The sequence below is a fragment of the Acinonyx jubatus genome, chromosome B2 (genome assembly GCF_027475565.1).
Source record: "Acinonyx jubatus isolate Ajub_Pintada_27869175 chromosome B2, VMU_Ajub_asm_v1.0, whole genome shotgun sequence".
Lineage (NCBI taxonomy): Eukaryota > Metazoa > Chordata > Mammalia > Carnivora > Felidae > Acinonyx > Acinonyx jubatus.
This window is the reverse complement of record NC_069385.1, coordinates 40,656,511-40,671,627: the sequence shown is the minus strand read 5'-3', so window position 1 is coordinate 40,671,627 and position 15,117 is coordinate 40,656,511. Positions and strand designations below refer to the sequence as shown.

Here is a 15,117-nt window from a genome sequence, read left to right as displayed (position 1 = left end):
CAGTTACCCAGGGAAACTAATAGATTTTGGTACCAGGAGATCAGGTGCTGCTGTCACAAATACATATAAAAATGAAAGTGGTTTTGGAATTGGCTGATGAGAAGAGGCTGGAAGATTTTTAAGACACTTGATTAAAAAAAAAAAAAAAAAAGCCTAGATTGCCTCGAAAAGGATATTGGCAGAAATACCAACATTAGGGTCTATTCTGCTGAGGACTTAGAATTGGTAAGAGCTAGGAAGAAGCCTTCTGATAATTTAGAAAATATGTATATCATCATCAAATACATATATCAACAAAATTTTGCTAGAAATACGAACGTTAAATGTGCTTCTGGTAAGGTCCCAGAAGGAAATGAGGAACATGCTATTGGATATACTTCAGGGGTGATCTTTGATATAAAATGGCAGACAGCTTGGTTGAATTGTGTTCCTCAGATAGAGTAAGTGAAACTGTGCCCCCTGGGGTTAATGAAGTTGAAAATAGGAGAAGGTTTAAAGTTTGTTTTTCAGAGAACGGTTTCCTTCTAGTTAGCTATTGTGTCTTTTCAGACTCCACTAACAAATACACTAGCTGTCTCCACAGAGGTCTGGACTCAAGGTCAACTTACATGATTCTCACCTATGAACAAACAAGGCTCTGAATTCCTTACCTGAGAAAACAAGCCTAAGACCCCATCCAGGTTAAAGCAGCTCTCAGAGCATGTCCATAGCCCCTTCTTCTTGTCCTAAGGTAACATCCTGACGTCAGGGGCTGAATTTTGTCTTATTCTGGTGTTAAGTCCCCACCCCAGAGTGAACACAAGATGGATGTTACATATATGTTTGCCTGGACGTCAGTTCAAGGTTGAATGAAGCAACCTTTCCTTTCCAAAGAACATCTGTGTTGGCTTTCAAGCAGTGAGCAGCCAAACTAGGGTTTAAGTAACAGAGGTAGAATTTATAAGTGAAGAACATGGTTTAGCTGAAGAAATTTCCAATTAAAGTGTGGAAGGGGCAGCCCTATTTCTCCTTGCTGCACATAATAAAATGTGAGAGAGAAGATAAATTGAGGAGTGAATTGTTAATCAAAAAGAACCAGCACTTGATGATATGGAAAATTCTCAACCTATCGAGATAGTGTGCCCTGGATACAGAGCAAAGAGAGTGGCCAGACAAACATGCAGGTCCAATCTACCCACCTTAGCAGAAGGTAGGAACAGAGATGTAGTTATGAGGAAAGATCTGCAGAGGACACTCTTTGTCCAGTGACATGGACCCTCATGAATTGAATGAAGAACTGGTCACGTTTGTGAGAATTCTATACAAGTAAAAACAATGCTGGCCTGGACAGGAATGGACACACAGAGAAAAACAACTCTAAGAGAAGAGCCATGGATTCAAAGACCTGGGCTGACGGGAACTCCTTGGGTAGAGAGGGCACGGCTGCCAGCTGGGGGGCTCTATAGAACGGCAGAGCTAGCACCCAAGCAGGCCTAGAGGACACAGTACTCAGTCAAAGAAGATATCAGATCCTGACATCTAATGGAATTTTTCCTGCTATGATTTGGATTTATTTGGGATGCATAACCCCTTCTTTTCCTTTTAGTTTTTTCCCTTTTGGAATGGGAATTTCTATCTTGGCCTGTTCCACTATTTTATTTTGGAAGCAGATAATTTGTCTTCTGTTTTCACAGATGGAGAGACATTTTCTGCGAGAAGAATCATACCCTGGGTTTCACCCATAAATGCTAAAGATAATGAGATTTGGGACTTTGAATTGATGAATTTTGGACTTAGTTGTTGCTAAAATGGTTGTGACTTTTACGGATGTTGGAATGAGGTGAATGTATTTTGCTACATCTGAAGGAGATGCATTTTGGGGGGGGGTAAGAAGATTGGCCTTTACGGGTTGAATTGTGCTCCCCCCAAAAGATAGGCTGAAGTCCTAACCCCCAGTACCTCATAATGTGACCTTACTTGGAAATAGGATCTTTACAGGTGTAATTAGTGAAGATGTAGTTCTATGGGAGTATGGTGGCTCCTTAATCTAATATGTCTGGTGTCCTTACAAGAAGAGGAGAAAAGACAGAGATAAAGACACAAAGGAAGAAGATGCCCATGGGATGACACAGGCTCAGATTAGAATAATGCAACTTCAAGCCAAGGAACACCAAGCATTGCTCACAAACACCAGAAGCCAGGAGAAGCAAGAAAAGGTCCTTCTGGGTTCAAAAGAAGCATGGCCCTGATTACACCTTGATTTCAGACCTCTACCTTCCAGAACTGTGAGAAAATAAATTTCTACTGTACTAAGATACTTAGTTTGTGGGATTTTATTACAGCAGCCTATAACACTAATAGTTGGCAAACATGAACAAAAGTTTTAATTGTTTCGAGAATCAGATTGCTGTGTATTCTTTATAAAAAGTCTGCTGCTTACTGTAGCCCTCAGAAATGTTCATCGGACTTGGAAGAGCGAGGGGAGCTGTTTTTCTGGCAGGATGTCTGTGTCCTAGAATAAACAGCAAAAATAGGGGTTTTGTAATTGACTCAATTAGTCAATTGTTTCTTCTGTTGGTGGGAATGCAAACTAGTGCAGCCACTCTACAGTGTGGAGGTTCCTCAAAAAATTAAAAATAGGATTACCCTATGACCCAGCAATTGCACTAATAAGAATTTACCCAAAGGATACATGAGTGCTGATTCAAACCCCAATGTTTATAGCAGCACTATCAACAACAGCCAAATTATGGAAAGAACCCAAATGTCCACCAACTGATAAATGGATAAAGAAGATGAGCTCTCTCTGTCTCTCTGTCTCTCTGTCTCTATATATAGATATATAGATAGATCTAATATATATATATATATATATATATATATATATATATATATATATATAATGGATATTGTATGGAATACTACTTGGCAATAAAAAAGAATGAAATCTTGCCATTTGCAACAATGTGGATGGAACTGGAGGGTATTATGGTAAGCAAAATAAGTCAGTCAGAGAAAGACAGATATCATATGATTTCACTCATATGTGGAATTTGAGAAACTTAACAGATGACCATAAGGGAAAGAAAGCAAAAATAAGGTAAAAACAGAGAAGGAGGCAACCATAAGGGACTCTTAAATACAGAACAAACTGAAGTTTGATGAGGGTAAGGGGTTAGGAGGGTGAGGAAAATGGGTGATGGGCATTGAGGAGGGTACTTGTTGGAATGAGCACTGGGTGTTGTATGAATCATGAGAATCTACTCCTGAAGCCAAGACTACATTGTATGTTAGCTAACTTGAGAATAAATTTAATTACTTAATTAATTAATTTAATTTAATAATTAATTAATTAATTAATTTATTTATTTATATAATTTATAAATATATTTATATATTATATATTTATATATAATATATATATAAATTATAAAATTTATATATTATTTATATAATAATAAATAAAATTATTTATTAATTTAATTAATTAATTAATTAAACCATATCAATTTCTCAGCACTTTCTCCATTATAGATACAATCTTTTCTAGGAAGAGGTGGAATAGATAAATATGCTTTATGTTTGTCTTATTTTATTTTATTATTTTTTTTAACTTTTTTTTTTAAACTTTTTTTTTTTTAACGTTTATTTATTTTTGAGACAGAGAGAGACAGAGCATGAACGGGGGAGGGTCAGAGAGAGGGAGACACAGAATCCGAAACAGGCTCCAGGCTCTGAGCTGTCAGCACAGAGCCCGACGCGGGGCTGGAACTCACAGACTGCGAGATTATGACCTGAGCCAAAGTCGGCCGCTTAACTGACTGAGCCACCCAGGCGCCCCTGTTTGTCTTATTTTAAAGAGTTAATGAAAGATAACATTTTGTATAATATTTGCACTAGGACACATTAGCAAAGGAGTAATATGATATTCTTTATAAATATGGAATGCAAGTATGAGTCTATATATAAAATATACATACCTGGTTTCTCTTCTTTTTTTACTTGTGGCTCTAAAAATATAGAAGATTAATAATGATGATTATACAAAGATATTTATTTCCTGTACTTAGACATATTTCTTTTACATATCATTCATTGTTTTTTAATCTGCCATATTAGTTTTCTTCTTTTTATGAATGCAGCAAATTGATACAAACAGACAAATAAAGGTTCCTTATTATCAATCACAGCGTGAATTATTTTAAGACAATGAAAATGTGAACTGAGATTTTTATGAGAAGTTAACAAAAGGTATTGCTTTGTATCTTCAGTGAACAAAGGATGAGGGAAAATTTTAGCATAGCATATTCTCAGAAACACAGAGGATATTAAAAATACAAAGGATATTAGAAATACAAGGATATTAAGCACATTGTCTACACAAAGTAGTTAAGCCTTTGATTTTAAGCCAAATACTCAACTATGAAGTCAGAGGATGAGTAAAAGCATATGTTTAAGATTTGTTTCATTTATTTATTTTTTGGCATGCACATGACATACGTGGAGGCTTAGGCTTGACTTCTTTGCCTAGAAAAAGTTTAAAAATTATTAGAGAATGAGTCATTCAATTGTTATTGAATTGACCTCAAATGTGATAGAATATTACATATTTGAAAATCTAAATAAAACTACATACTCCAACTATTGTTCTTTTTTAAAATTCTACAGGATATGTAATTTACTATCCACACAAAATCACTAATTGAAAAAATTATTTTTAAGTAATGAAACTTTAATTTCATTGCACCATTAAAAAATAATTTGCTCACAAATTTTGTTATCAGTGTTAACTTTTTAGTCTAATATTAAGATAGAGCACATAATTTTATTTTGAGAAATTACTTTTATTTAACCCTTTATTGTTGAAAATAAAAAAAATTAGACTTATTGTTTTCATTTCCATTAATACTATTAATGTTATCTGTCCTAGTATAATACATTAAAAATGACTGCTACTGAATTTGGAACTCCAAATGACTAAAAATACATTATAGGCTTTTATTGCATATTGGATCCCTAGTGTAAGGATTGACAAGTTTTCTATGAAAGATCAGGTAGTATATATTTTTGGCTTTGGGCCATATGATCTCTGCACAACTCTACAGTTCTGCTCTTGTAACACAGAAATAGACATAAATAATATAGGAATGAATAGGCATGGCTGTATTCCAATAAAACTTTATTTACAGAAAAGACTGGTAATCAATCTATAGACCATTGTTTGTCAACCTCTGCCTTATCCATAGTCAGTTTCAATTTTCTTTATTTTTTATCTCAACAAAGATTTTGACAGTAAATAACACCTACCGTAAAACACCTTCCCTTACAAATGTCATCCAGTACCTTTCCATCATTGTTCAACTCAGCTTCCTAGGAATGTCACCTTTGTTATGCTTTTTACACTTCCTGACTCACATTTATTCATAAATTCACTAAAATCTAGCTTTTATTCCCACCATTTTGTTTATCAGGTCTCTCCGGTCACCAATCCCCCCCTTCTTGCCAGTACCAATGGATATAATTAACTATATTGATCACTTTTTCCTTTTTAAATTCCTGTTCACTTGATTTCTGATTTGTCCACTTAAAATTACAGAAAACAAACAAAATACACAAAACCCTGGCTTTAGAGATATTGAACATAGACAACAAAGGACTGATTTTTAAGTGGTGGGAAACAAATGAGGTGTGTCCTATGATTGTCTCAGCTTAATGACTTAAGTGAATTATAAGGTCTTAATGCAGAATGGAGCTGAATTGAGGAGATGGAGCTGGGAGTCTGGAAAGACCAAGACAGCTAGAGATCACAGGTCAGAATCACATAAAGTAGAGCACTGCAGAGAGAATAAGAAAGAGAGAGAAAAAGAGATAAAGCAAGTTCTAGGGATTTGTGGAAGGCCCTCTTAAATCTTCAGATGAGTGCGAGCCAGCATAAGTGCACGAGTAACGTACCTGAGACCAGGGCAAGAAACAATGGAAACAATACCATAGTTCTCTATAGTAAGCATTAAAGTTGGATAGTGTCAGTCTTCCAAGTTTGATATTGTACTTCAGCATTGTGTTTGCTATTGTCTTTTTCCATTCCATATAAATTTTAGAGCCAGTTTGTCAACATTCACAAAATAACTTGCTAGGATTTTGATTGAAATTTCACTATTTTATAGATCAAGTTGGAAGCAACTGACATCTTAACAGTATTGAATCTTCTACTTCCCAAGCATGCAATATCTCACCATTTACGCAGAGAGTTTGATTTTTTAATTTTTTTTCCATCAGAGTTTTGTTTCCTTCAATTTTTATTTGGCTAACTTCTACACAGGGCTCAGCTCAGCTATCTTTTCTTCAGAAAACCTTATCTGAGGTTGTTGGACTGTGTTCCCCTTTTATGCACTAATATTATCTTTTAGATCTTTGATCATGTTACTCACAATCTACTGTAAATATTAACTTGAAAAAATACTTCCCTTCTAGACTGAGGTATTTGAAAACAGAGATCATGTTTATCCATCATTGGATCCAGGGAACTGGTGCAATACCTAATATATAGTTACATGGTAGGCACTCCCTTATTATTTGTTCATTTGGTAAATAAAGGAAACAATGAGAATAGGAGAAGGTAAATAAAGGGAGAAGTGAGTCAAGAAAATTGAAGGTAAGAAAATATATGAATTCAGGAATTACGTTAGCACACAAAATTTGTGTTCAAGTTACTACCTATTTTCTTGCTTTTGGCATGACAATCCACTTCTCAGCTTTCTAGTACTCAGGCAAAGATCAAAAATGTAATCAATGATAAAATTTACAATGTTTTAAAGTATCAACAAATAGTTTCTAAAAGAATTCCTGGTATAACTATTCTTGGTATCGTTACCTGAGATAAATTTATTTCATGTGTTCTCAGGGGGGAAAAAAAAAACTCTAATATAGTCTAATGTAGTAAACAACATTAAAGAAAAAACAAACCTACCCTAAATATGTAATAATTTTCAGAGAGTTCCACCCTCTGAACCATGAGCTAAGCAGAGTTCAATAAGAGAAATGTTGCTTTGGCTCAAGCCCAACCAGTGTGGCTCAGGTATACAGCTATGTGCTCTGCCTAAATTTAAGGATAAAAGCAAAGTTACCAAGACTATACATAGTGACATTTGGAGTATTGAACGGTCATGTTCCTTTTTGAGAATCTAATAAACCTATTGACATAATTCTAGGAAACATGCATGAATACAATTAAAAACACAAAAACGCAAGCACACACAAATTGTATGCAAATATAAGGTTGTTCAATTATGCACTTGGAGCCATGCCAAATTAAGAAATCTTTACTTAAAAGTTCTACTCATTCCTACAATCAGGTTGTGATAAACACTGAGCAACTATTTACTTCCACAAAGCATTTAATTATGAAATCTGGATTTTAGAGTTGGTTTTTACATGTCCTCTCCCATATATATTTATTTCCAAGTCAATTTCAATTGTAGCTCATAACATCTAATTATTCTGCTGTTCTCTTTCCATCATGCCTTATGGATTTCATTGTGTTCCCTCAATGGGGCACCTGGGTGGCTCAGTCAGTTGAGTGTCCTACTTCAGCCTAGGTCATGATCTTGCCATTTCTCAGTTCAAGCCCCACATCAGGCTCTGTGCTGACAGCTCAGAGCCTGGAGCCTGCTTTGGCAGGCTGTGTCTCCCCTTCTCTCTCTCCCCCTCCCCCACTTGTGCTGTCTCTCTCAAAAACAAAAAATATTCAAAAAAATTTTTAAAAAGTTAAGTTGAAGTCCTAAGGTTCAGTATCTTGTGAATGTGACATTATTTGGAAATAGGGTTTTTGCGGGTATAATTAAGATAAGGTCATTAGGTAGGGTGTATCCTAATCTGACTGGTGCCCTTACAACAGGAGTAGAGATACAGAAATTGACTTACATAGAGACAGAAGATAATGTGAAGACACACAAGGAGAATACCTCTGTGGTGACAGAGGCAAAGATTTGAATGATGTTTTTGCAAGCCAAGGAACAACAAGTTCTGCTGGCAATTCCAGAAGCTAAGGGAAAGGTATGGAACAGATTCTCCTCCAAACCTTCAAAGAGCGCATGGCTCTGCCTGTGCTTGATTTTGGGCTTCTCTCTCTAGAATAATTTTTTGTTATTTCAAGCCACCCAGTTTGTGGTGCTTGTTACCACAGCCCTAGGCAACAAGTACACTATGCCAGTACTTGAGTCTAGTCCACTACTGCTTCTCTTCATAATTACCAAGAACGTCCAAACTGGTTATGAAAACATAGGCTTTCTCCCCTCACTCGATTTTCTAGAATGTACGTGTGGTCATTTGACATATCACATCTCAGTCTAAAGCATGTACCATCTTTGTGAACTCCAACTGCCTCTGCCTGGTCAGTGGGATTAGTGATGAATCTAATTGCTACATATCGCATTACCCTTTTCTCTCTCTTCACCATTTTGCACTCTCTATTCAAGGCATACTAAAGGAATGTATTTCTAAACACCAAATTAAGGTGTCTTTTGTCTCTGGGCTTTCTTATATGTTGATCTCTCTATCTAGAACATCCTTCCTTCTTTTTAGTTTGGCTAAATCTCATCTATTATTCAGATATTATCCAAAAAAAATAAGCTGCTCTAGATAGCTTTCCCTTAATCCCTCAGACTGAGTTGGGTTGGGTGTACCTTTCATATTCCAATAGTATTCTCTCTCTGTCTCTCTGCCTCTCTCTCTCTCTCTCTCTCTCTCTATATATATATATATATATATATATACTGTATCAATGTTTGTTTAATTTATTATCTCCTCTAATATCCTATAACTTCCATATACACAAGGATTGTAGTGCTTCCAAAGCTTAGCATGGTTCCTGATATATTGGAATTTATCAATAAAGGTATGTTGACTAAATTAAATGAATACCTACTATTCTATACCAGCAGTTGAGTGCAACTTGGGACTGGAAGCTTCTCACCAGAAGCCTGCTGGGGTACATGCCTCACTATAAGGCTGTGAGACCATTGCTGCTGCCAGGTTAGAGGCTGATCTAAGGAGGGACCATTATTCTACCCCAAATGGGTAAGTTAGCTAAAGGAACAAAGTTATCCCTAGCAATGGTACCTTGAACTTGAAAAAAAAGTAAATGAATATAACCAAATGCTCAGCTCATAAAGTCCTAATGAATAGAATTGCTAACTTTAAGTCACACCTCATTTGGCATTCTCTTCAAGATTAACTTGTTACTTTTAAATGATTGAGGCAATTGCAGTAAAAGCTATTTACTGTAAGCCTGTTAAATATTGAATGGGATTTGAATAATAAATCTTAAGTCATTCCTGCAACAACTAGGTAGCAGTCTCAATTGCTCCTGATATCCAACTCTAGTTCATGACCCTAGAACTGTGTCATCTTCAGTAGTCACATATGTTTTCTATGTTTTCTACAATGAGGAACATACATGCCTTGCTCAACTGGTATCAATTCTTTAAGATACAGGGAAAAAACCCACAAATAACCAAACGAAGAAACACAAATAACAAAAACAAAGGAAAGAGACTAATACACACCCCTGTGTTATGTGACTGGTTATTGTACTTTCTGATATATCTAATTATTATTTTATATGTTAATAAATTATTTCTTATGCAGTAAAATTATTACCTAATATACCAATAAATTACTTGTACAGATTTTTGACTCTCAAAGAAATATTAAATTTCAGGTTTTATGTATGTATCAATAGCCAAAGGTCTGCATTGAACATAGATCTATATAGGTTAGTGTAATAACAATTCTGGCCCAGGAATTGTTTACATGAGTGATATCAATAAAGGCTTTTAAGTAATCTGCTTCATAACAAATTCTCTCAAAATTTATTAATTGTTTAACATTGATCAATAATGGAATAATTTCATTTAATGATCTTTCTTTTTAAAAACTTTTTAATGTTTATTTTTGAGAGACAGAGACAAAACATGAGTAGGAGAGGAGCAGAGAGAGAGAGGGAGACACAGAATCTGAAGCAGACTCGCTCTGAGTTGTCAGCACAGAGCCTGACATGGGGCTCGAACTTACCAACCGTGAGATCATGACCTGAGCTGAAGTCAGGTGCATAACTGATTGAGCCACCCAGGCACCCCTCATTTAATGATCTTTCTGATTCACATGTCCACAAATAGCTTTAACATATCTTAAATATATGTCTAATTACTATCTTAATTCATTAATGAAGTAGCTTTATCCATGCACTGTATTTATCTTAAACTCTCCAACCACCTCTACAATATGATAGATACACTCCCAAGCCAGTCAAGAGTGTCCTAAAGCCTACTTATTATGGGGTCACTTAAACTTTAAATTTTATTTTTTTAAGTTTATTTATTTTGAGAGAGAGAGAGCACACGTGCACACGTGCACACACACACACACACACACACTCACAAGTGAGGGAGGAGCAGAGAAAGGGAGGGAGTGAATCCCAAGCAGCCTCCACACTGTCAGTGTGGAGCCTGAGGCAGGGCTTGATCTCATGAATCGTATCCTGAGATCATGACCTCAGCCAAAATCAAGACTCATACACTTAACAAACTCAGCCACCCAGGCGCCCCTAGACTTTAAATTTAAAAGTAATAAAAGTAAAAATCACAAGCAGGGGCACCTGGGTGGCGCAGTCGGTTAAGCATCCGACTTCAGCCAGGTCACCATCTCGCGGTCCATGAGTTCGAGCCCCGCGTCGGGCTCTGGGCTGATGGCTCAGAGCCTGGAGCCTGTTTCTGATTCTGTGTCTCCCTCTCTCTCTGCCCCTCCCCTGTTCATGCTCTGTCTCTCTCTGTCCCAAAAATAAATAAACGTTGAAAAAAAATTAAAAAAAATAAATAAAAGTAATAAAAGTAAAAATCACAAGCAGAAGTAGGAAACTGAACTTTCATGAATTTACTCAAAAAATCATAATTTGATGAATGCCACAGAAATTGCCTTATAACTGGATCTAATGAGCAAATTAGTTCCCTCAATATGGATTTATTATACTTTAATTTAGTCAGGACAATTCAGATGAATATCATAACATTTGAATTTTGTAAAATGGTTAGATGTAACACTATTTTAGACACATAATACGTGTGAAAAATCTTGGAAATTTTTTACTTAGATGATGTAATAGAGAGTATCATTAAATAAGACCATTAAATTTCAATACAAGATAAGAGTTTGGATATAAGAGCATAAGGACCTTATAAGTTTTACACCCTATAATGAGCGAACTTTAAAACTGGATAAATCTTGTAAATCATCTCAAATACTTTCTTGTTTTCCAAAATAAACACACCTGGCTTCACAAACCATCCAGGCTATATGTGTGTTATGTTTCTATACATTTTTCCTATGAGATATCCTTGTCAATCTAGGTCCTAGAGCAGTAGTTCCCAAACTGGGGTTCCTGGAGCAGACTTTCTCAGGTGAATTTAGTGACCACTTAGGTGTGGGAACTATTGTCCTAGAGGGATAAAATCAAGATTTGCCAAGCTAGAGTACCTATGAGACAATGTTTTAATGACTTGTTAATAATCAGTGGATACAAAGCACAGAGAGAGTAGGCTAAGAAGTCTTGACAATGAAATCTCACCACTAAAATCTAAATATTTTTACCAGCTTTTTTGAGATATAATTGACATATTACATATGTAAGTTTAAGGTGTACAATTTGATGGTTTCATACACATATGTAGTGTGAAACAATTATCATAATAAGTTTAGCTAATACATCCATCACCTCACATATTTATTACTTTTTTGTGTGTGTGATGATAACATTTGAGATTGGCTGTCTTAGCAACTATGGTATAAGTGGGGTGACCTATTCGCTTCAGGAACCTGAATGTCCAAATTTCTCCCCAGATTTGGGATGTTTTCAGCCGTTATTTCTTTTTTTACAATTTTTTTTAAGTTTACTTATTTATTTTTGAGAGAGAGACAGACAGAGTGAAAGGGGGAGGGGCAGAGAGAGAGAGAGAGAGAGAGAGAAAGAATCTCAAGCAGGCTCTGCACTGTCAGCATGGAGCCTGATGTGGGGCTTGAATTCACAAACCATGAGATCATGACCTAAGTCGAAACAAAGAGTTGGGTGCTTAACTGACTGAGCCACCCAGGCACTCCATCCATTATTTCTTTAAATAAACTTTTGTCCCTTCTTGCTATCATCTCCTTCTGAGACTCCAATAATGCTTAGGTTGTTTCTTTTAATAGTATTCCGTAATTCACAGGGCTTTCTTCACTGTTTTTCATTCTCCTTTCTTTTTCCTCATCTGACTGGATGATTGTAAGTGACCTGATTTTTTCATTCACTAATTCCTTATTCTGTTTGGTCCAGTCTGTTATTGAAGCTCTGTATTGGATGCTCCAGTTTAGTCAGTGTATTCTTCTACTCTGAGATCTCTGTTTTGTTGTTTTTCATGGTTTCTATTTCTTTCTCAAACTTCTCGTTTTATTCATGTATTGTTTTCCCAATTTTATTTAGTTGTCTCTAATTTCTTGTAGTTCACTGAATTTCTTTAAGAGGATTATTCTGAATTCTTTGTCAGTTAATTCATAGATCTCCATAACCTTAGGGTCAGTTATGGAAGCTTTATTAGTTTCTTTTAGTGGTGTCATGTTTCCCTGATTATTTGTGATCCTTGTGTCTCTATGTTGATATGTGCATATTTGAGCAAGTAAATGCCCCTTCCAGTCTTTACAGACTGACTTTGGCAGGCAAAGCTTCACACTAGTCAGCTCATCCAGAGATTCAGGGTGTGCCACCTCATGGTGACCTTGGGCAGGCAGATCTGTGCCTGGATCAGCAGGTGGGCAGGCCTTGTGTTTGGGTCCATGGGGAATAGCCTAGTGCCTGGATCTGCAGGGGCTGATATGCCAAGGGCCACAGGGAAGGGCCTGGCATCTGGGTCTTGGGGACTGGTCCAGTGCTGGGACAGTTTGGGAGTCTGTTTTCACAGAAGCCAGCCTAGAGGCTGGGGCCATGTGGGCTGGCCTGGTCCTGGGGCAGGACAGGAGCCTAGGTTGTGGGAGCCAGTCTAAAACCTGGGATCTTAGAAGGCCACAAAAGATGACCTGGTCCTGGGGCAGGGCAAGGGGTTGGGTTCATAGAAGCCCAGTTGGGGCTTGGGTCTACTGGAGATTATGTGGCTTGGGATCAGCCCGGGAATCTTGGTCGATGGAAACTTGCTTAGACCTTGAGGCTACAAGTGCCAGGTTGGTGCTGGGGCAGGCTGGGATCATGGGGTCTGTGGGAGTTGGCTGGTGGTGGGATGGGCCAGCAGCAAGTTCATGAGAACTTACTGGGAATCTTGTACCATGCTTGCTGCCCTCAGGCTGTGGGAACTGGTCAATGCCTGTGTGGGCTGGGAGCCTAGTACCATGGGAGCCATTTTGGCCCTTGAGAGTCAGCCTGGTGCTGGCAAAGGCCAACTGGGGTCTGCAGTGAAGTTGGGTGCTCTCTTCACTCTCCTTCTCCTACAGAGAGGGTGTCTCTTTTGTGCTAAGCTGCCCAGGTTTGGCAGAGGGGGTGGGGGTAATGTGAATCTATTCTTACCTTCCTCAATTGTCTTTTTTTTAAATTTCTGTTATTCATGCAGGTGCTATATTTCCTCACCTGGAATCCTTAGTTCTTGTGAGAGTATTTTTGCATACAGATTGTTGTTCAAATTGATGTTTTGGGGAGGGAATGGACACTAGAAATTTCTATACCACAATTTTGCTAATATTACTCCTACATGTTCTTTAGCTTTTTTCATTCTCAGTTTCATGATCTCATACATTCAGTTACAAGACAATATTGTACCAGTTTAAAATCTGATGAGACTTTACAAGAAAACACAGCTGCAGATATATGAATGAATAAAGTGCATTTGTATGTCGTTTAAGCCTACAGATTCCTTTAGATCCACATTTAGACTGCAATAAGTGTAAGAACACTGTAGATTGCTTGTTGGAGAAGAATTCTATAAAGTAGTGGTTCTCAAACAATAACATAACCTGGAAACTTATTATAAATGTACATGTTCAACCCCATCCCTGACCTCCAGAATCATAAACTCTAGGGGTGAGCCCAGCGCTCCAGGCATATCAGACACATGTTGAAATTTGAGAACCTCTGTTTGAGAATCATGACTACATTTGTTAGTAGTATTCATTTAACAAAATCTGACTATTTTTTTTGCAATTTTAAGTTCCAGCTAATTGTGTATGTCATTTCAGCAAATAAGGCTTAATTAGAGTCAAAGAGAAAGGTTTCAATCTACTGAGACATAAATGGATAAAGTTAAAAACAGAACATGCTTATGTTGATTCTAGTGTGTCAACTTTTCAATATAGATGACAGTAATATTGTATTCAGATATTTGTGATTGAGTTCTATAAAGGACGTGATATGAAATGAAATTCATATAACAAAGGAAGCCAAATCATTGTAATTCTGTTGCTCTCATATAGATAGTAACTGGCTCCATATCACAGGCTATGTTTCAAACAGTAGGAAGCAATATAACAGGTATATACATACATATATTTGTTTGTTTTATTTACAGGGATTTTAGAATTTTAAAAAATATTTTTAATATAGCTTTTGCATTTTTTTGTATTTTCTAAGTTTCTTAAATTTTATTAAAACAAATGAAATTATCAATGTAATATTTTCCATTTCTGCTTTTACTATGCATTGACTTAAAAAACTGGTCATGTTCAATGAACAAAAAAGGAAGGAAGAGGAAAACAATGAGTCAAAAATATTCTGCAATATTAGACACATGAATATAGAATCAATGCAGTTTAAAATTACATAAAATAATAAATAGCATGTCTACATTTATATATACTAAGGAAATTGTTAAAGTAACATCTGAAAAAGATAATAAAATCTTGACCTAGCATAATAAAAAAATATTAATGTGCAGTGTTTTGGGACAAGCAATAGATAAGAGACCTTAAGGATTGGGTTTGGTTCTTGAAACTCATTTGCTGTGGAACCTTGACATGGCCATTTAACTTGCTTTCCTCATCTTTTACAAAAAGAAAAGAAATGATAGAAATTAGATTGATGGTTTCTAAGATCTCATCCAGGTAAAGTGATATATTTATGTTAAATATTAA

At 36.3% G+C, this 15,117-nt stretch overlaps 1 protein-coding gene and 1 long non-coding RNA gene across 23 annotated transcripts in view; one reads left to right on the top strand and one right to left on the bottom strand.

Moving 5' to 3' along the window:
- Positions 1 to 15,117, bottom strand: part of TRDN (triadin) — a 385,182-nt gene that overhangs the window by 45,071 nt on the left and 324,994 nt on the right. For 13 of the 20 annotated variants that reach the window (XM_053222303.1, XM_053222304.1, XM_053222295.1 and 10 more), the window contains 3 exons: positions 4,480 to 4,506; positions 3,960 to 3,989; positions 2,420 to 2,491 (listed from right to left, as the gene is read on the bottom strand). In XM_053222303.1, the coding sequence (XP_053078278.1) occupies positions 2,420 to 2,491; positions 3,960 to 3,989; positions 4,480 to 4,506 (129 nt within the window). The remainder of the gene's footprint in view (positions 1 to 2,419; positions 2,492 to 3,959; positions 3,990 to 4,479; positions 4,507 to 15,117) is intronic. The other 7 variants (XM_053222313.1, XM_053222310.1, XM_053222307.1 and 4 more) reach the window with 3 other exon arrangements.
- LOC113598698 (uncharacterized) overlaps positions 1 to 15,117 on the top strand; it is a 67,788-nt gene that overhangs the window by 8,153 nt on the left and 44,518 nt on the right. For 2 of the 3 annotated variants that reach the window (XR_003419374.2, XR_008298361.1), the window contains exon 2: positions 8,919 to 9,054. The exons of the other annotated variant lie outside the window; for it this stretch is intronic. This is a non-coding gene — a long non-coding RNA (uncharacterized LOC113598698). The remainder of the gene's footprint in view (positions 1 to 8,918; positions 9,055 to 15,117) is intronic. 3 annotated transcript variants of the gene reach the window in all.